The 16,677-nt window shown below is 45.7% G+C and overlaps 1 protein-coding gene and 1 long non-coding RNA gene across 11 annotated transcripts in view; one reads left to right on the top strand and one right to left on the bottom strand.

Moving 5' to 3' along the window:
• The window catches only part of ESRRB (estrogen related receptor beta), a 141,218-nt gene that overhangs the window by 4,457 nt on the left and 120,084 nt on the right, over positions 1-16,677 (bottom strand). For 8 of the 10 annotated variants that reach the window (XM_062636122.1, XM_062636117.1, XM_062636121.1 and 5 more), the window contains 3 exons: positions 14,039-14,149; positions 13,237-13,398; positions 7,058-7,327 (listed from right to left, as the gene is read on the bottom strand). In XM_062636122.1, the coding sequence (XP_062492106.1) occupies positions 7,058-7,327; positions 13,237-13,398; positions 14,039-14,149 (543 nt within the window). Of the gene's footprint in view, positions 1-7,057; positions 7,328-13,236; positions 13,399-14,038; positions 14,150-15,192; positions 15,328-15,442; positions 15,466-16,677 lie in introns of those variants that run through there. The other 2 variants (XM_062636127.1, XM_062636126.1) reach the window with 2 other exon arrangements.
• LOC134172748 (uncharacterized) lies at positions 189-6,004 on the top strand. The gene is made up of 2 exons (XR_009967994.1): positions 189-5,139; positions 5,709-6,004. It is a non-coding gene; the product is annotated as an uncharacterized LOC134172748 (long non-coding RNA).

The following is a 16,677-nucleotide window of genomic DNA, read 5'->3' as shown; positions in this document are numbered from 1 at the left end:
AACTCAGACATGAGGAACGAGAAAGGAAATCCTTTATGGTCCTGGAGCTAAAGATGCTTTCTTTCCTTCTCTTTCTTTTCTGTTGTTTTGTTTTGGGTTTGGGGTGGTGGGATTTTTTGTTGTTTGTTTGAGGGGTTTTTGGGTGTGTGCGTGCTTTATTTTGTTTTGTTTCTTAAGGGGGAAAAAAATGCACCTTGCTGACAGGTGTTGGTGCTGCTGCAGTGATGTTTGGCATCAGCCCAACGAGTTGGCTGCAGCAGTGCAGGGACAGTAAGGTTGCTGGGGTAGGTGACACATTGTGCCCTGCATGCTGCCGAGTTTGCCAGCTACCCCAAAGCTGTCCAGGGGTCAGCCAGGGGCCTTTGTGACTTGCACATTCACTTGCCCTCCATGCTCCTTATGGGCAGAGTCACCCTGCAAGGGGCAGCAGCTGCTGTGCTGCCTCTTGGGAGCAATCTCATTAAGAATAATTAACACTGCTATAGCGCTTCATCTGTCTAAACGGCCTAATTGCCGTGCAGCTGCTCAGGGTGTCAGCAAGACAGAAAAGCCCCAGTAGGTCACAACCAGTGTGCCCAAGGGTGTTGCCAGCCCCACCTTTGTGCATATGCTGCTGTTTTCAAAGACCGCCAGCAGCTGCTCAGGGAGCTTCCTGCTTCACTGAAGGAAACCCACACGTCTTGCAAGGCCCCTTCCCTTAGGCTGCCAGTTAGATTTCTTCAAGCTGCTGGAGGGGCAAGCAGGGTTTGCAAGGCTAGCACAGCTCCTTAGTGTGTCGCTGAGGCAAAGGTGACCCAGTCTGGGTTTGAACTGGGAAACCCAAGTTGAACACAGGTTGCTAAACTCATAGGTAAGTCAGAGTGACAGAGGGCAGCACCAAAGATCAGAGGCTAGATTAGAGAAGCTAACTGTCACTGAAGCTTTTCTTCCTTTTCATCTCGCTGATACTTGCATCTTTCTTACAACCTTGACAGAGCTGGAGACACTACTGCCTTGTCATCATTGTTTAGAGACTTTTAATTGATACTGAACACACTGATCAAGTTTCCTGCCATGGGACAATGAATCCAAAGGCAGCAGCAAAGGGCCACCATGGCAAGCACACATGCACGTGCACTGTCTGCCACTGCAGCTGGACTTTGCAATGCAGCAGTGCTCTGGCTCAGCCACACACACAACACAAATGTGAGGACATGGGCTCCTCAGTGTGACAGCAGTGAAAGGGAGGAAGGCTGGCCGAAGCATCAAAATCTCTCTAGAGATATGTGTCATCTCTATGGAGAGTGCAACACAAATACTGTGAATTTCATACATGTACAGTAAATGCTATTTATCATGCACAATTTAGAAAGTATTACAACAGTTGGGAAAATATTATGTCTAGCAAGAAAGCTGTTTAAGAAGCTGTTTAGAAAGAATGCACTAATTAGAGTATATTAAAAGGTTGTATTTCCAAGAAGCCTACTAAGAAAGGATTGTTCTTGCTGCATTTGCTTTTTGCATTCAAGAGATCAGACAAAGAAGTTCAGAGCAGGTCATCACAGTGGCCTGAGCTAGCCACAGAGCTTGATTCTGAAATGTAGGGAGGGAGAAGCATGTTGCCAAGTCAGTCTGGCAACTTCTCCCAGCCAGGTAGCATCTCTGGAAAATTTCCATGCACCATCCAGGAGAAGTGAGTGGGACCTGTTTCCTGCCAAGTTGCAAAGATAATTTTTGAGACTGGAAGTATCAAGAGCTGGAGCTTGGAGAGAAATATCCTCCAGTCTTTCTGTTTAATGTCCTTCCAGGTGGGGGAAAAAGTAATCACAGCCCATCAGAGTTTGCAGATTCCAGTGGTGCTAGAAGCACCTGGCAATGAGCCAAGCTTCAGATCCAAGTGGGTGCTCTGGTTTTGGGTACTGATGTAGCTGAACGGCAAAGAGAATCCCAAAACTGTGCCCTCCTGCCACCTGACTTCTGTAAGGTGAGGAGACTTAACAGCACTACATAACTAAATGTACACAGAGCAATTGGGGAAATAAAGATCAAAGCCTGCCCCACTTCCCTCCTCTTTGCTGAAAGCAGCTCAGAATCAGTAGCTGACTGCAAAAAATACCAGTGCAGGATTAATTTCCCTGCAATTCACCAGTGAGCTGGTGTCGATGGCATTGATAAACTGTTAATTACGAAATCAATAGCTATGAATTTTTACAGCTGGTGGAGCACTGAGGTGGAAGGAGGTTGCCCAACTATGTCCCTGAGGGTCAGCTGGCCTAAAAGTTAGGCTTCATGTCAGGAGCCCCTCTCCAACACTGCTGACATGGGGTACAGGGCAGGTGTGAGATGGACAAGGCTCACTGCCTCCTCACCTAACTCTTTTTCTTGCAGCTTCTGGCTGGAGCAGGAGGAGCCAGGATGTTGCAGGACCTGTTAGTACAGAATTTGCTACATATCCCCTTGCTAGATGCAGATCTTGTTCCCTCCATCTCAGAATTTAAATACATGGGGAAAAAAAAGGGAAATAACATTTGGCCGGTATGGGATTTCCTTAAATGAACATGTGCTGTATGCTAACCTGGAGGCTCTTCAATACACAGGTTGATCAATTTGTTTCATGAAGAAAAAGGACCTTGGAATGCCTAGGAAGGGACTGCTGGCTCTGAAGGGTAACAGTTTATATAGCACCCCTACTCTGTCAAAAATTGTGTGATCATATTGTTGGGACTTGCCTGCTTGTCTGGGCATTAACAATTCATTTCTCAGCTCTCTAAAATGCACTTACTAAAGACAGAGGTCATCTGAATTATCTTTGCGTGTCCCAGCAGGTGTGTCCTTGGTGCATTACACTGAGGACTCGGAGATCAGCCACAGCTCTGGCAAGGTCAGCCTATTGTCAGCTTCTCCTCTAGCAAAGAGCAAGTAAGCTCCCACTTCTGTTTTCATTTGTTTTAATTCCTAGAAACAAAGGGTCAATACACACAGGGCTGCATGGAAGAGAGGAAAGTCCCTAGAAGCATAAGCAATTACACCCACCAGGGATAAGGGAAATTCAGGAATTTATATAGGAGGCAAGACAGAAAGGAGGTCTAGGCAGCACAGGTGCTAATGTAAGTGATCAGCTTTAAACTGTGTCTCTGACCCAAGGGAGCCGAGAGGTAGTCTGCATTCCATTCCTACTGTTTTAGGAATTAGCTGTTTGCATGCAAGCACATACATGCAGGCTCTGCAAGTGTACTCCATGTCAAAAACATGGTAAAAAAATAACTTATTTTAAAAGAATGTGAAGGCTGAATGTGACAGCTACATTAGAAAAATACACTTGCTCTATTCTAGCTCCCTTATGTGTGTGTTGTGAGAGGCTTTAATTACGTGAAAAATGAGATCTTGTGCTTTACTTTCATATGTTTCAATACAAATAACAAAGCAGGAACAAAGCAGGATTTTTGTGGATTATACTCCTACACAGATGCACTAGGAGAATCCAGTCAAGTCAGAATGGCTTTTCTCATCCAGTTGAGAACATGCATTGTCCTGTGCCTCCTAACCATTACCTTGGCTACTTTACTTCCACAGTGCTGGAAGGAGAACCCCAAACCACTTGACAAATGTTGGTTGTTCTGGTCTGTCATTGCTTAGTGTTTCTCCACTCCCAATACAGACTGTCCTTTAAGGTTTACCCTAGGTTTAATCCTGAAAGCACAGTGAGCAACATCAGCAGACAGTGCTACTATTGCACTGTGAAGGACATGACAGTACCAAGGCTCAGGTTCTGCAGCATCTCTGCCCTTAGCATGGGCCAGATAAATGCCCTGGTGTGGCACTTACTTACCCTGTCATCCTGTCACAACCACTACCTTAGCACTTCAGCCTCTCTGAGGAGTCCTTCTCCCTGTTTAATTCTGTGACCTTCCTGTTAGACAGGAGGCAGATCCTTTAACAAGAGTTGATTACATCACCACAAGCTACCATCCCACAAAGAGAGGCCAGCCTTGGCCATCTGCCCATCCTGGTTCAGTGGCAAAGTGAAGGCAGCAATTAGAGCTAAAAAAGCAATATATAAGAAACTGAAAAAGGGAACTAGATAGCAATTCATATGGATCAGAATTTATGAAGTATAGAAAATCGATAAGGGAAGTGAAGGACATTGGAGGAAAATCCATGGCTGGAGGGCTAAGGACAATAAAGAAGTTTTATAAATACTTAAGAAATAGAAGAAAAATGACCATTTGTAGGGTGGCTCCTTTCACCTGGAGATGATTAAACCGTTAACAGCAGTGCAAAGGAGACAGAAGTCCTCAGTGAGGATGTCTGTCCCATTTAGAAAAAAAGCAGCATTATGTAGCAATGCTATATGAAAATGATTAAGACTTGTTAGTCTGTCCTATATACAAGAAGATTTAGACATCTGCTAGGTACAAACTTCACAGAAATCAGCAGAGCTGGATAACTTGGCTTGAAGAGTTCTAAACTTGCTGGCTGAGGCCCAGATAGGGCAGATTAATGATTTACAAGTTTTGGTATTTTCAAGCAATTCAAGATGACTGGAAAAGTTCTAATGATGTACATATTCTCCTAGGTATTACCTGATGATTTCCATGCTAGCCTGATGTGAACCAGGGCAACATAAAGAAAAAAAAAAAAGACAGACGTTTGATTAAGACTTATAAAATGGCATTTAAAAGACACAGAGATGCGGCACGCACTTAGGGACATGATTTAGTGGCAGACATGGCAGTGCTAAGTTAATGGATGGACTCAATGATCTTAAGGGTCTTTTCCAACTTCAGTGATTCTATGATTCTGAATGATTCTGTGATTCTACTGACAGTCAACACGATACTTTGGAATACAGGTCTTGTCAGACAAACACGTTTTCATTCTCTGATGAGATTACAAGTTTGGTTGATAAAGTTAACTTCATAGCTGTAATAGACTTAGGCTTTTATAAGGCACTTGGCTTAGCACCACAGGGCATTCTCATTAAAAAATTAGCACTATGCAGTATCAATAAAGCACACTTTCAATTGATTAGTAACTGGCTAGATGACAGATCTCAAAGTAGCTATCAATGGTGAATCATCCCTGAAGGAGGAGTTTTCTAGTGGAAATCCACGGGGTCAGTGAAAGAAACAGATGCCACTCAACATTTTTATCAATTTTGTCGTGGTTTAAACCCAGTCAGGTAACTCGTTCGCTCACTTCCCCCCCTTTCTTGCCCTCCCCCTGCTCTTGGAGGGACGGAGAGGAGAATCGAAAAGAATGCAACTCCCACGGGTTGAGATAAGAACAGTTTAGTAACTAAGGTATAACACAAATCACTACTGCTACCACCAATGATAATAATGATAAAGGAAATAACAAGGGAAGAGAATACAACACCTCACCACCAGCCGACCGATAACTCGCCCCCCCCAGCCCGACCAAGCTCTCACCGATACCTCCTCCAACCCTGCCGTCTCCCAGCCCTTCCGGCTAACTCCCAGTTACATCCTGGGCATGACGTGCTGTGGTATGGAATACCTCTTTGGTCAGTTTGGGTCAGGTGTCCTGTCTCTGCTTCCTCCCAGCTTCCCCTCCTCCCTGGCAGAGCATGAGGCTCACAAAGTCCTTGGCCAAACCAAAACATCGCTTGTTATCAGCTCTGTTCCCGAGCTGAAAGTCAAAACACTGCACTGCACCAGCTACCAAGAAGGGGAAAAATGACTGCTACTGCTGAACCCAGGACAGAGTAGTAAGTAATTTCTTTTTTCTTTTAAATTGCTGCAGCTAAGATGTATGGATGGCAAAGAGGATCAGGATGGTGTAAAACAGTAGGGATAGGGCAGCCGCACACACTCTGGACCACTTGCTTACACTTGCAGTAATGTATCTATAGCCAAGGAATGTGTCTATGGAACTGCAACTTTATCGAGTCAAGCAGTCAGGTGGAAGAAGACCTGGGGGGTCACAGCACACGGCTCAACAAAGACCAGTATCTAGAAGGTGAACTCAGGCAAAGTGACATTAAAAATATGGTGCCAAGGAATCTTTTTTTTTTTTTTGCTGTGGGTTTTTTGGGGGGTTTTTGTGTGTTGTTTTTTTTTTTTAACTGAGAAAACTATTAATTCTTAGAGTGAGCTACCATGAAAGATGGAGATTCCCCCTCTTCTAATCCCTTCAGCTTCACACGGGGTGTGTTTCTGGAAGGTGGCTTTAGCCAACACAGATACTGGATTCACTGCTGGGCTGCAAGGGTGAATTCTGTGACCTGCATGATGCAGTTTGAAAGATCTGATGCGAGACAATAAGACTCAGGGGATGTAGAGGGAGCCCTCGTCACACAGTAGCTTTAGCAGTTTCCCTTTTGGAAGGGAATCCTAAGCAAATAGCTATCTGGCTTTGTGCGACAGCAGTGCAGTACCCAGCACCTCTTGTCTCCCCTACAGCCTGCTAGATTGAGAGCTGCAGCCCTCCCCAGACTGAGATGGAGGGCACTCGGTGGAGAGCCCTGGCCTTTCTCATCCTCTTCACAAGAGGAAATAGAATAGGCAACATAGGCTTATGCTCTACCATCCAGATCCACGCTGTCTCCCAGTTTAAGGGAGATTCAGTGTCTGTGGTCACTGAACATTTCTAGGACAGGACTGGGGAGCCCAAATCCCACAGCTTTTTGTGGGATTCGAAACTGGGACCAAGGTTTCCCTGTTTGCTGTAGCTGACCAACTGAACACTACTGAAGTGGATGCAGGGGTGTCCTACATCCCCTTTTCTGAGCTCATGGCACTGGAATCAGCTCACTAGTGGAGAAGGGCTTCACAGGCTTTCTTTTACTGCCAGAAACCAGCAGCCACCCCATCCCTGCCTGATTCCACTCTCTAATACAGAGCCAGAGCACAGTTTAGGCTCTAGCAGCAACAAGCCTAATTTCTCTCTGCTCTCCAGCTTAGGTCCTGCTCTGTAGACAGAGAGGAGCTTTGAGGATGTTGCATGACACAGACAGAGCACAGTCTCAGGCAGCAGTCTCTAGTTTCCTCCCAGGCTAGATAACAGTGTGGGCCTTGACTCCCTGATTGTAACGGTGACTGGGCTAGGGCTGTACCTGAGTTGGCAAGGGCCAGAGCTTTGAGTGTGACAAACTCCTCCTTTTCCACCTTGAGCTTCTTGTAGCGGCGCACCAGCTGTAGGATGGCCAGGTAAAGCTCCAGCAGCCCCGTCAGGCGAGAGTGCTCTTCATCCATGATGTAGTCCTCAGCATAGACAAGTTTGTCTTCATATGGCAGGGAACGGTACACAATGCCCAGGATGAGGATTTCCATCCAGGCGCTCTGCAGGAGGCTCATCTGGTCCCCAAGGGAGAGGTTGGAGAACCCTGAGAGGGCAAAGGACAAACGACAAACACAGTCAAATGGGTATGAAGCAGAGCCTCAAGGAGCCTGGGGTCCTTAGTTTCCCTGGGATTCATCCCAAGCACTCTCCTGCTGCTGTCAAAAATAATTTATAAAAGATTATTAAAGTGACCCTGTCTCTGTGGCAATCAGCACACATGGACCTTACTCTTCTCTTTGCTCCTATGCCCACCCACAAGAGTTCTGATGATCAGACTGTTTATGGCAACCCAAGGTTAACGACAACCTCTTTTCAATCATCTCTGCTTCTTTTATAGTAGCAACTGTTTTGTACCACATCGTCCTGCTCACTGTTCCTCTGTGGTTTTGTACTGCAGCCTATTTAATCTGCCCCAGCTGACCAAAGAGCAGAAAACAGCTACACATGGCAGAAAAGAGGGCTTCCGATGGGGTAGGAGGGAATGACAGAGGCTTCTGATGGGATAGGAGGGAATGACAGAGGCTTTAATTACAAGCATACCACAATCTCTCATTTGGTCAGTGTGAGAGAAGGTCCTGCCACAACAGAGCACTGGAATGTATTCAATCCGTAAGCAAAAACTTTTTCTATTCCTCATCACTCCCTGAGCTCCACGCCATCAGCTTTCTGCACCTCACAGCCAACCACCTTACCCAGTGTCGAAAATATCTTTATGGTGCCATACAAGGACCTAATAAACCTAGCAGCAACAGAATCAGCACCCAGCAGTGAAGCAAGTCTTTCTTCTCAAGTACAGAGAGAGCAAGCACAGTCTCAAGACAGACCCTGACAGCCCCAGTGGCCACTTGAGAAAGTGGAGAGGCCGAAACACAAGGGCACTGTCTGCCTTCAGGGGTAAAAAGATAAAGTGTGTGGGAAAGCAAGCTGTTACATCCTATGTACCAGGTACCCTTGCAGGCCAGACCATGAAAGATCCTGGGAGATGGGCATTGTGCCATAGCCATTACAGAGAGGGATTTCAAGCACAGTGTGTTCGTCCCATCTAGGCAGCTCCTGCTCACCACTGACAGGCAGGGACTGCACCTTTTGGCAGCTCCTTTTATCTAAAGATTCCCAGGGCTGTGAGAGAAGAGGACCACCAGGCACCCCTCAGCTGTGGAAGGAGGGGGGGAGATGTTCCACCAACCTCCCCTGCCAGTTTTCTCCCCAGAGGGAGCCTCAGGGCTCACCAAGAGGCCTGCGCACTCATTAGCCGCTGTGCAGGAGCCTCCCAGCCCCACTGTCTGTGTGCTAGACTCAGCAGGACTCCTTCATCCCACAGCCCTCCCTGCTCACAGTTCTTGGCCCCACATCAGGGCCTTCATAGCCAGCCACCATGATGATCATTTGATTTCTCTTGTTATCAAGTTGGCAATTAACAAAAGAGCTGATGATTGCTATATTGACCAACTGTGGGGTTTTTTTTCTATCTTTGCTATCTCAGCTGGGGAAGGGAAGGCAGAAGGGTGGGTTAGTGGTATTTATTTATCACTACGCCATGTTTTGTGTTTGTGTTGCCAGGGGAAGCAAAGGGTGATAATGGCCTGGCAGCCCTTGGACATCCAATTTCCCTTATCAGGCCACTGAATAGAAAAGAGGCCCCAGGCCACATTAATTAACAGATACCAATCAGCTGTCACGTGTTGTGTGTGCAAGGTCTGAGGGGAGCAGTAGGTGGGAGGGAAGAATCAATAAACCATTGGGGGGGAGAGCCAGAGGGAACAGCTAAAGAGGCGTCCAGGCTCCTAGGGAGAAGAGCCGCAAATCCAGCTCCATGGCTGTAAGACTGATCCTTGTACAGCACAGCCGGTGCTCCATGTAGTCCTGCACCTGGTGAATACCACACCTTACTCAGGCTGTGAATACTTCAGGGGTGCCTTGTCCTTTGCCTTGCCTTTCTGCCCCTTACCTCCTGGAGCTGGTATGTGTAGCCCTGCTGACTAGTCCAAGTGTAGGCTGACACAGCTCAAAGGCTTGGGATTCTGTCTCCCTAGGTCTTCTCCCTGCAGAAGGGAACTGATAAAATCAGCCCTGAGATAGGTGAGTGGTGCTGTGCACAGCCATTGTCACTCTTCAGCACCTGGAATCTCTCCTTTGGTCACCCTTCTCCTAGCTCTGACCATGCAGAACAGCCCAGCATTTACACTGCTGCCTGAAGTCCAGTTTCTGGGTCAGCCACGTGGCCTTTCTGCATCTTCATTCTCCATCTGGATTACAAAAGGGGTTATGCCATCGCCTCCCTGCACTCTGCCAATGAAATTTGTTAAAGATTGAGAAACAGTCATGTAGTATAGAGTGAGAAGATCCACGACAGACATGGCTGACACTTTATCTGCTAGAGAATAAAGTAGGAAAATGTATTTAACCCTCGCAGTAGCATCTCTGTTAATCACTCTTTCCCAGAGGCAGTTACGGTGGGTGGGAACTGCAGAAGAAAGACCATGCTTTGTCCTGTGCCAGGGAGAACAGAAGAGCCAGCTGCAGTTGCCCTACCCACCTGGGAAAGCCCTTTGCCAGAAGCACTCCCAGGTAGCCAAGGACTCCAGCTCCAGCAGGAGGGCATGAAGGAGGGAGCGCTGCAGTGCCAAGCCTTGACTGGAAACATCTGACAGAATCGGGACCCTTTTCCTCCAGTGTTTACACATGTAGAATGCAAGGGCTGGAGAACTGTGCCCATATCATTGCAGTCAGCACAGACAAGGGAAGACCATACAACCTGGAGTCTTCCACACTAAGAATCTCGACATCAGGAAAGGTAAATGCTAATTTCACCTGGCCAAAAACACAGGCTTGCTATTACAGGTTTATAAGACTGGAGAACCTCTAGTGAAACTCAAATGCTGCACCATCTTACAGCTCCCAGGGACTGATAAAATCCAGTCCTATTGCGTTCCCAAGCTGTTTGATGGCACAGCATCCAGAAAGTGTCCTCAGCGATCTGTTTCTTGCTGCTTTTCTCAGGTGTGATCCTGAAAGGTGATGAATGCTCCACTGCCATCCCTAGGCTCCCAAAAAGAAGAGACTCTGTATCTAGCAGAGAGCTGCACGCATGTTTCCCTCCTTGCCAGTTTGAGAAGAGCTGCTTTATTTGCAATAGCTGATGTGACATTCAGGGGTTTTATTTTTTGTCTTTTTTCTTTTTTTCTTTTTTTTATTCCCGTGGTTTGGCAGTGGGAGCTCACAGAATTAAAAAAAAAAAAAGTCACATAATTTGTGGCAAGTGGAGTTCATAATCTGTTAATTTATTATCATTTCTGTCATCCTGGAGGGCCATTAGCAGAGGTAATAAAGGGAGATGTAATTATAGGATCTGAGGCCACTCCAGACACAGCTGCTGTCACTCCACTTGCCATATTTCATTCTGTGCTAGTACTATCGTCTTCCTAGTGAGAACAGCACAACAGCTACCCTGGGAGAGCCTTCATCGTCACCCCTTGAGAGAAGTCTTGTCTCCCTGCAGCAAGCACGAAGAAAAGGTAGATCTTCAAAGACAATTAGCACAGGGGGGAGGGTGGGTAGCGGGGAGGGGGCCTCACACAGAAGGGGATAACTCCACATTGGCTAAGCATGGCTTTTGAGCTAATGGTTAATAAGGCTATTGAGCTAATAATACTTGCTAAACACCATTAAATCATGCTTTCTTGTTGTCATAGAAGAGTATCTTTAACTGATTATATTTGCTAACACTGTGGGGTACAAGTTTGTGCTGACACCTGGGATCCTGAAGGGTTGGTATGATTTTAACATCACACTGGTTTTTACTGATTCCAGTGTGAATATATGGCAGGAATTTGTGACTTGGTCTTTTCTCCATCCCCCTCTCTCCAAGAGTTTTTGAACACAGGAAGCAATTTTGTTTTGCTCAAATTCCTGGGAAGGGAGAAGTACAGGGCATGGATAATCTAAACACCTGGCAGCCTCCTGGCCCTGCCCTGCTCTGCCCCCTTGCTGCCTAACTCAGTATGTTTTATATTTGTTTCAGAACTGCAGAGTATTTTGTTCCAATTTTATGAACAGTCTTTTATTATGTTTGTTTCTGAGTATTGCTCCCTTGTGTAACAATCCCTAAGCTCCTGTGCACACAGTCCTGTTATAATACTGCTGCTGGTCTGAACTGTGCCAGGCTGATGGCTATTACCATGTTGCAGGGCCTTTGACAGGAAAGGAAGATACAAAAAGCAAGCTGAGATGATGGCAGGTATGTCCTGCCTTTCAGAAAAGAGAGAAAGACCCCCTTCAACAGTGCAGGAGTAATTTCTACTACACTCCTGTTCTGGGATATCATCGCCATGGCAGGCTGGAAAACTCTGTATGAACTTGGAGCTGAGCATCCCATGCTCATTCCACAGCTGCAAGCTAGAGAACTCCAGCAGAGCATGCTGCGTGAACAGACACAGCCAAGGTTAGAACATACAACAGCACCTCACTGGACAGCTGTAACAGCTAATTGCATTGTATTAAAACCATTCCTGTTAACACCCCAAGTTCTGGGTTAGTAGAGCAATCCATGCTGAGTTCCTTAATCACCATTGTAACCCCACTTGTGATGAATCAGCCCCAGATGGATTTTGGCACTAGCGACGGGTATAATCCCTGCAGATACTGCAGATCTCATGTAAGAAGGGCACCACTGAGATTAACCTCTACTCAGAAACACTGTCCTGAAGAAGTTTTTCCAGACTTCATAGTCCCACCACATAATTAATAGTCCATGTTCCATCTAGCCCAGGAAACCACTAACCCTTGACTCACAGGAGAAATGCTCCCTCTGAAAGAGAAGCAGCGACCAAAAAGCCAAAAGAGGAGCCACGAAGAAAGAGAAACAAAATACATGGGAGATGTAAACTGTCTGATCACTCATCGTGAGATGCCTCATCAGACAAGGAAGAACTTAAGGCCAAGAACCAAATCAAGAGAACACAAACCCATGCAGTGGAAGACACAGACAATGTGCAATATGGGTTAAATCCTGTGATCCTATGGCTTAGCCTCAGATACTCTCCTGACACAAGAAAGTGGGACAGAAGACAGGAGATAGCTGTAGTGACCTGTTCACACTAATCTTCTGAAGCAGTCTTTGGAAAGCAGCCATGTAAACCTCAAGGACATCCCCTAAGCTCCCTGGCCAACCTTTTCCACAAGCCAATCTAACCTATCTTTGTTTTGTTTTGTTTTTGCAGGGGTGGGAGAGAACTAGAGAAAGAGGGGAATTTTCCCTTTCCAGATCAAATCTTTGTCCCCAGAACCCCCTTGAGGGCCATGTCTGCTCCTTCAGCCTGGGTCCATCCTACCTGCAGGCATGAGACATTTGCTATGTCACTCAATCATACAGGCACTTATTGGATATAGTCAGTGAGTCTTCTGAGGCCAGTCACATTGCAAGTAAGTTGCCCTCATTATTTGTCAGCACAGAAGCCTGGAGATTCACTGGAAATAGGGAGTATGGCCTGCATCCCAATGGGACTTGTTGTGTGATGAGTCCAGTATGAGGAAAGCTTTCCTGAGTCTGGGCAAGAATGCCCACTACAGGCAGGGTAGGTATCTGCTTTGTCATTAGCAGTCTGGTCACTGCTGTAACATTTATTCATCGACAAATGCAACAGACCTAGCAGTGCAAAATCACTAAGCCCACCATACCGTCCCAAGGCCTGTTTCCCAAGTGCTTTTGCTGTGCCACACAATGCCAGGTAAAACAGAGAACTTTATCATATAATCTCAAAGCCTTCTGCATAATCCCAGGGAACACACACATACAGTCATAAATTTATGCACCTACTGGAGTTTGTTACCAATGAGAGCCCACCACAAGCAGTAATTTCCACCCATCACTGTAGATAAAAATCTGATGCACAGTGATAAATAATACCTCCCTTCGCTGCTCATACTTACACCCTTGTAATTCCCACAGTTTACCTGGGATGTGCTTAGCCCAGCCAATGATCACCACCAGCTCTCTGTCTGCCAGGTCGCAGAGGGTTGTCAGGGCTTTGATGTCACTCTCCGGCATGGTTGGATCAGGCATGGCATAAATCTTCTCTGGCTCAGCCACCAGCAAATGGGAGACGATCTTAGTCACTGCATTTTTCAAAGGAGAAGTTGTTGTATCTCTCACGACATAAGGTGTCATAACAGCCCTTTCTAGAAGGACCTTCCTTGGATAAGACATGACTATAGAGCCCATAAGACCTTAGAAATGGTTTTGTCCACAACAGGAGAATACTTCACTGCAGATACACAGGCTGTTATCTGCCTGTTTTAAACCAGCTCTGTACAGGGATGACAAGCTATAGCAAGAAGCTACTATAAGGTTGTCAGCCATTGTCTTGTAGGTCCAACAAGGGACAGCGAAGGCATGAATAAGCAGCTGGTGGACTGTGGAAAAGTTTAGAGAACTATGGGTAGGTAGTATGGAAGGGAGAAATCAGCACAGGGCCAGTTTTGTTAACATTGCTTGGATACAGGAAAAGATCAGAGTATCACTAAATGGATTTACATAATCTCATAGAAAAGGTCTGGTATTTATGAATACAGTACCTGGGCTGTACCTCAGCTATACCTAGTTTACCTCTGCACTGTGATCATTAGAAAAAAATCCCAGTGCCGGTGACTAACACGGCAATCAGAAGCAACAACTGCTCCACTGTACATTTTGGGAAACAAATAAAGAGAAACCTAATGGTTGCTCAGAGGACCTCAATTCAAGACCAATACATACATGGTTTTTTAGCTGGGGGAGGGATCTGTAAGCTCAGATAAGTGCTGCTCTCAGAATCCAGTCTCCTTTTGTATTTCTGACGGCCTCCACGGACTCGATCCAGACGAACACCTGCAGGTAAAATAAGATAAATCCTCATGATTCCTTAGTGCCATAGGGAACCTTGACATGCAGATGCTAGAAATTGCTAAGTAAGACATTCCCCACACCCTGGGGAGCTTCCCTCTCCCAAACACTTGAGATCTCAGCTGAAACCAGCAATCCCAATAATACCAGCTAGACTGCCTCCAGCTCTAACTATGCTGCTGGGAGCATTACTTTTATTCAAAACATTAATGAAGACGTAAATTAACCTATTCAAACTCTTGAATCACCATCAGTTTGGATGGGCAAATGAAAAGCTTCAGACTTCAATGCCCTCTAGGTGATCTTGCTTAAAAAAAAAGCACCTTTAAATATCAATCAGACCTGCAGTTATAAAAATAAGTTTTTAGATTGTTCTTAAAAATGAGGAGTTAAATGTTCTGTGGCCTCTCAGTGTTTATATTTGAAAACGTGACCTATAGCAAATAGATTATGAGCTATGAATTCAACAAAGATGTTTCAGCCTTGATCAAGTAAGGCAACTGCAAGAAAAGTAGAACCAAAATAAATAGAAACAACCTCTACTACAATCAAGCAACGATAAAGCTGAAGTAGGGGGTCACTGAAGAATTTGTTTCAACTCTTTCAAAATACAGTGAATCAAACTGCAAACAGCAGATTGAAAACAGTTCCCAGTGACTGGGAAGCATCAGTGATTGTCACCATGCAAAGAACCATAGCAGCATCAATAGAACAGGAGCAGCAGCTGCACTGCTGTATTAGTACAACATACTATGTTAAAAACAAATAGTGAAAAGAGCCATAAGTATTTGTCCAATTGTAGGTTATTTCTGGCCAGCCATATGATCTCTGGTAATTGGTCTTGTGAAACTGGGGTAACAGTCTTGCTGGGAGAAAAAGCTGTTGCAAAAAAAAAACCAAATTTTCAAGGTAAATGTAGAAGCATTCAAATAGAATAAAAATATAAATTTACACTATGCAAGTACTTCCTTAGAAACACATGAGTTTATCCAGTCTGCTCACAGGAATCAATTATGTGATACAATTACTAATCCCAGTAAGGCATTAATATTTTGCAATCAATCCACTACATAAACACAAACAACTAAAAGCAAACACTCCGAATCAGCATTGAAGTGATGCTTTTTGAACAACTTGTACACCTGAAAAAGCCTGCAGTCTGCTGACAGGTCTGTCATACTGTGCACTTCAATACCATTCGCTTACGACAACACAGGAAAGAGAAAGGTTTTACTGTACACTCACACCAGCCCTGCTTGCACCGCATGAAACCATTACCTGCTACACCATCTAGATCCTGATACTCTTCATGGCTGCAGCATTCAAATCGGTTTGACTTACAGACAGTACCAAGAGCATCCCTACAGCAACACCAACCAGGCCAGCAGCACTCACAGTCAAAATCTCACTGGCAGTAGCAACACCTGCATGGAGGTCTAGGTTGCATTACCTATAAACTGTGGTGTCTGGGGACAGAGGCGTAGAGTCATGGTGCTGTTAACACTGTGTAGCTGCTTCCTTTTAAGAGTCCCGCTGCTCCCACTGAGCAGGAAAAGCAGGAATGAGCAGGCCTGGAGCTCAACAGAGTAAGGGAACTGCTGCAAGTGGCTGCTATGAGAGACCAGCAGACATTGAGAAAAAGACGAAGCTGAATAGGTGAACTCAGATCAAACTGAGTGATTACCTTCCCCTGCCCCATTTTCTATTTTTCACCCAGTGTGAAGAATTCACTGACATCCCTAAGTACCATCCTCCTCCATCGTTACATGCTACTGTTTCTGAAAAGGTTGCCTATCGCAACAGGTAGCACTGTGGGCAATACTCCTTCCTGGGAGCCCAAACGTATTCCAGAGAGTGATTTCAGAAAGGGCATCAAGGGAATCCCGAACCTGAGATTATCTAGGGAGATTCCTGAGAAACAGCACTAATAAAGTCCTGAACGAAGCAGGAAACTTTCATTTCCATCCATGATTTCTTTCCTGCTATAAGTGTACCGTGGTTTCCTAAGAAAGAAGACCTCTACTCCATTCTCTGTTGAATCAATGACATCTACCTATAAGCTAGGAGAGTAGGGAGAGATACAAATTTCAGGAACTGTCAGTAAACCAAGCAACCAGGTATGAAAATTAAAAGGGTCTGTTCAAATATTATGGAGGAATCCAGAACAGGTTGCAGGAATTCAGCCCCTAATCTCAGCTCCCCAGGACCTTCCTAGAAGAAAGGTCATAGACGAATCCAGTCCCCCCCACCAGTGGCCCTGATGTCAGTGCAAGGAGATGCCATTCTCAGCCCAGGAGAAACCAATACAGAGCCCTCCGGGATGCTTTCACCATGCAGTTTGATAAGCAGTGGGGAGGGAAGACTGGGAGGAGTAGGGAGGAAATGGGGAAGGAGCTCATTTCTTTCTCCCAAGGAGAAGCATGCCATCTTCCAGTGCTTGGCAGAGGGATGGCTGCGCAGGTTGTAGCAGTATTAGGGACCCTCAATCAGATTATAAAGACACAAAGGAGTTA

Source organism: Pezoporus occidentalis, unplaced genomic scaffold, assembly GCF_034315485.1.
Source record: "Pezoporus occidentalis ecotype Australia unplaced genomic scaffold, CSIRO_AGI_Poc_V1 ctg47, whole genome shotgun sequence".
Taxonomy (NCBI): domain Eukaryota; kingdom Metazoa; phylum Chordata; class Aves; order Psittaciformes; family Psittacidae; genus Pezoporus; species Pezoporus occidentalis.
Note: the sequence above shows the minus strand (reverse complement) of the source record. Positions and strands in the feature narration are given on the sequence as shown.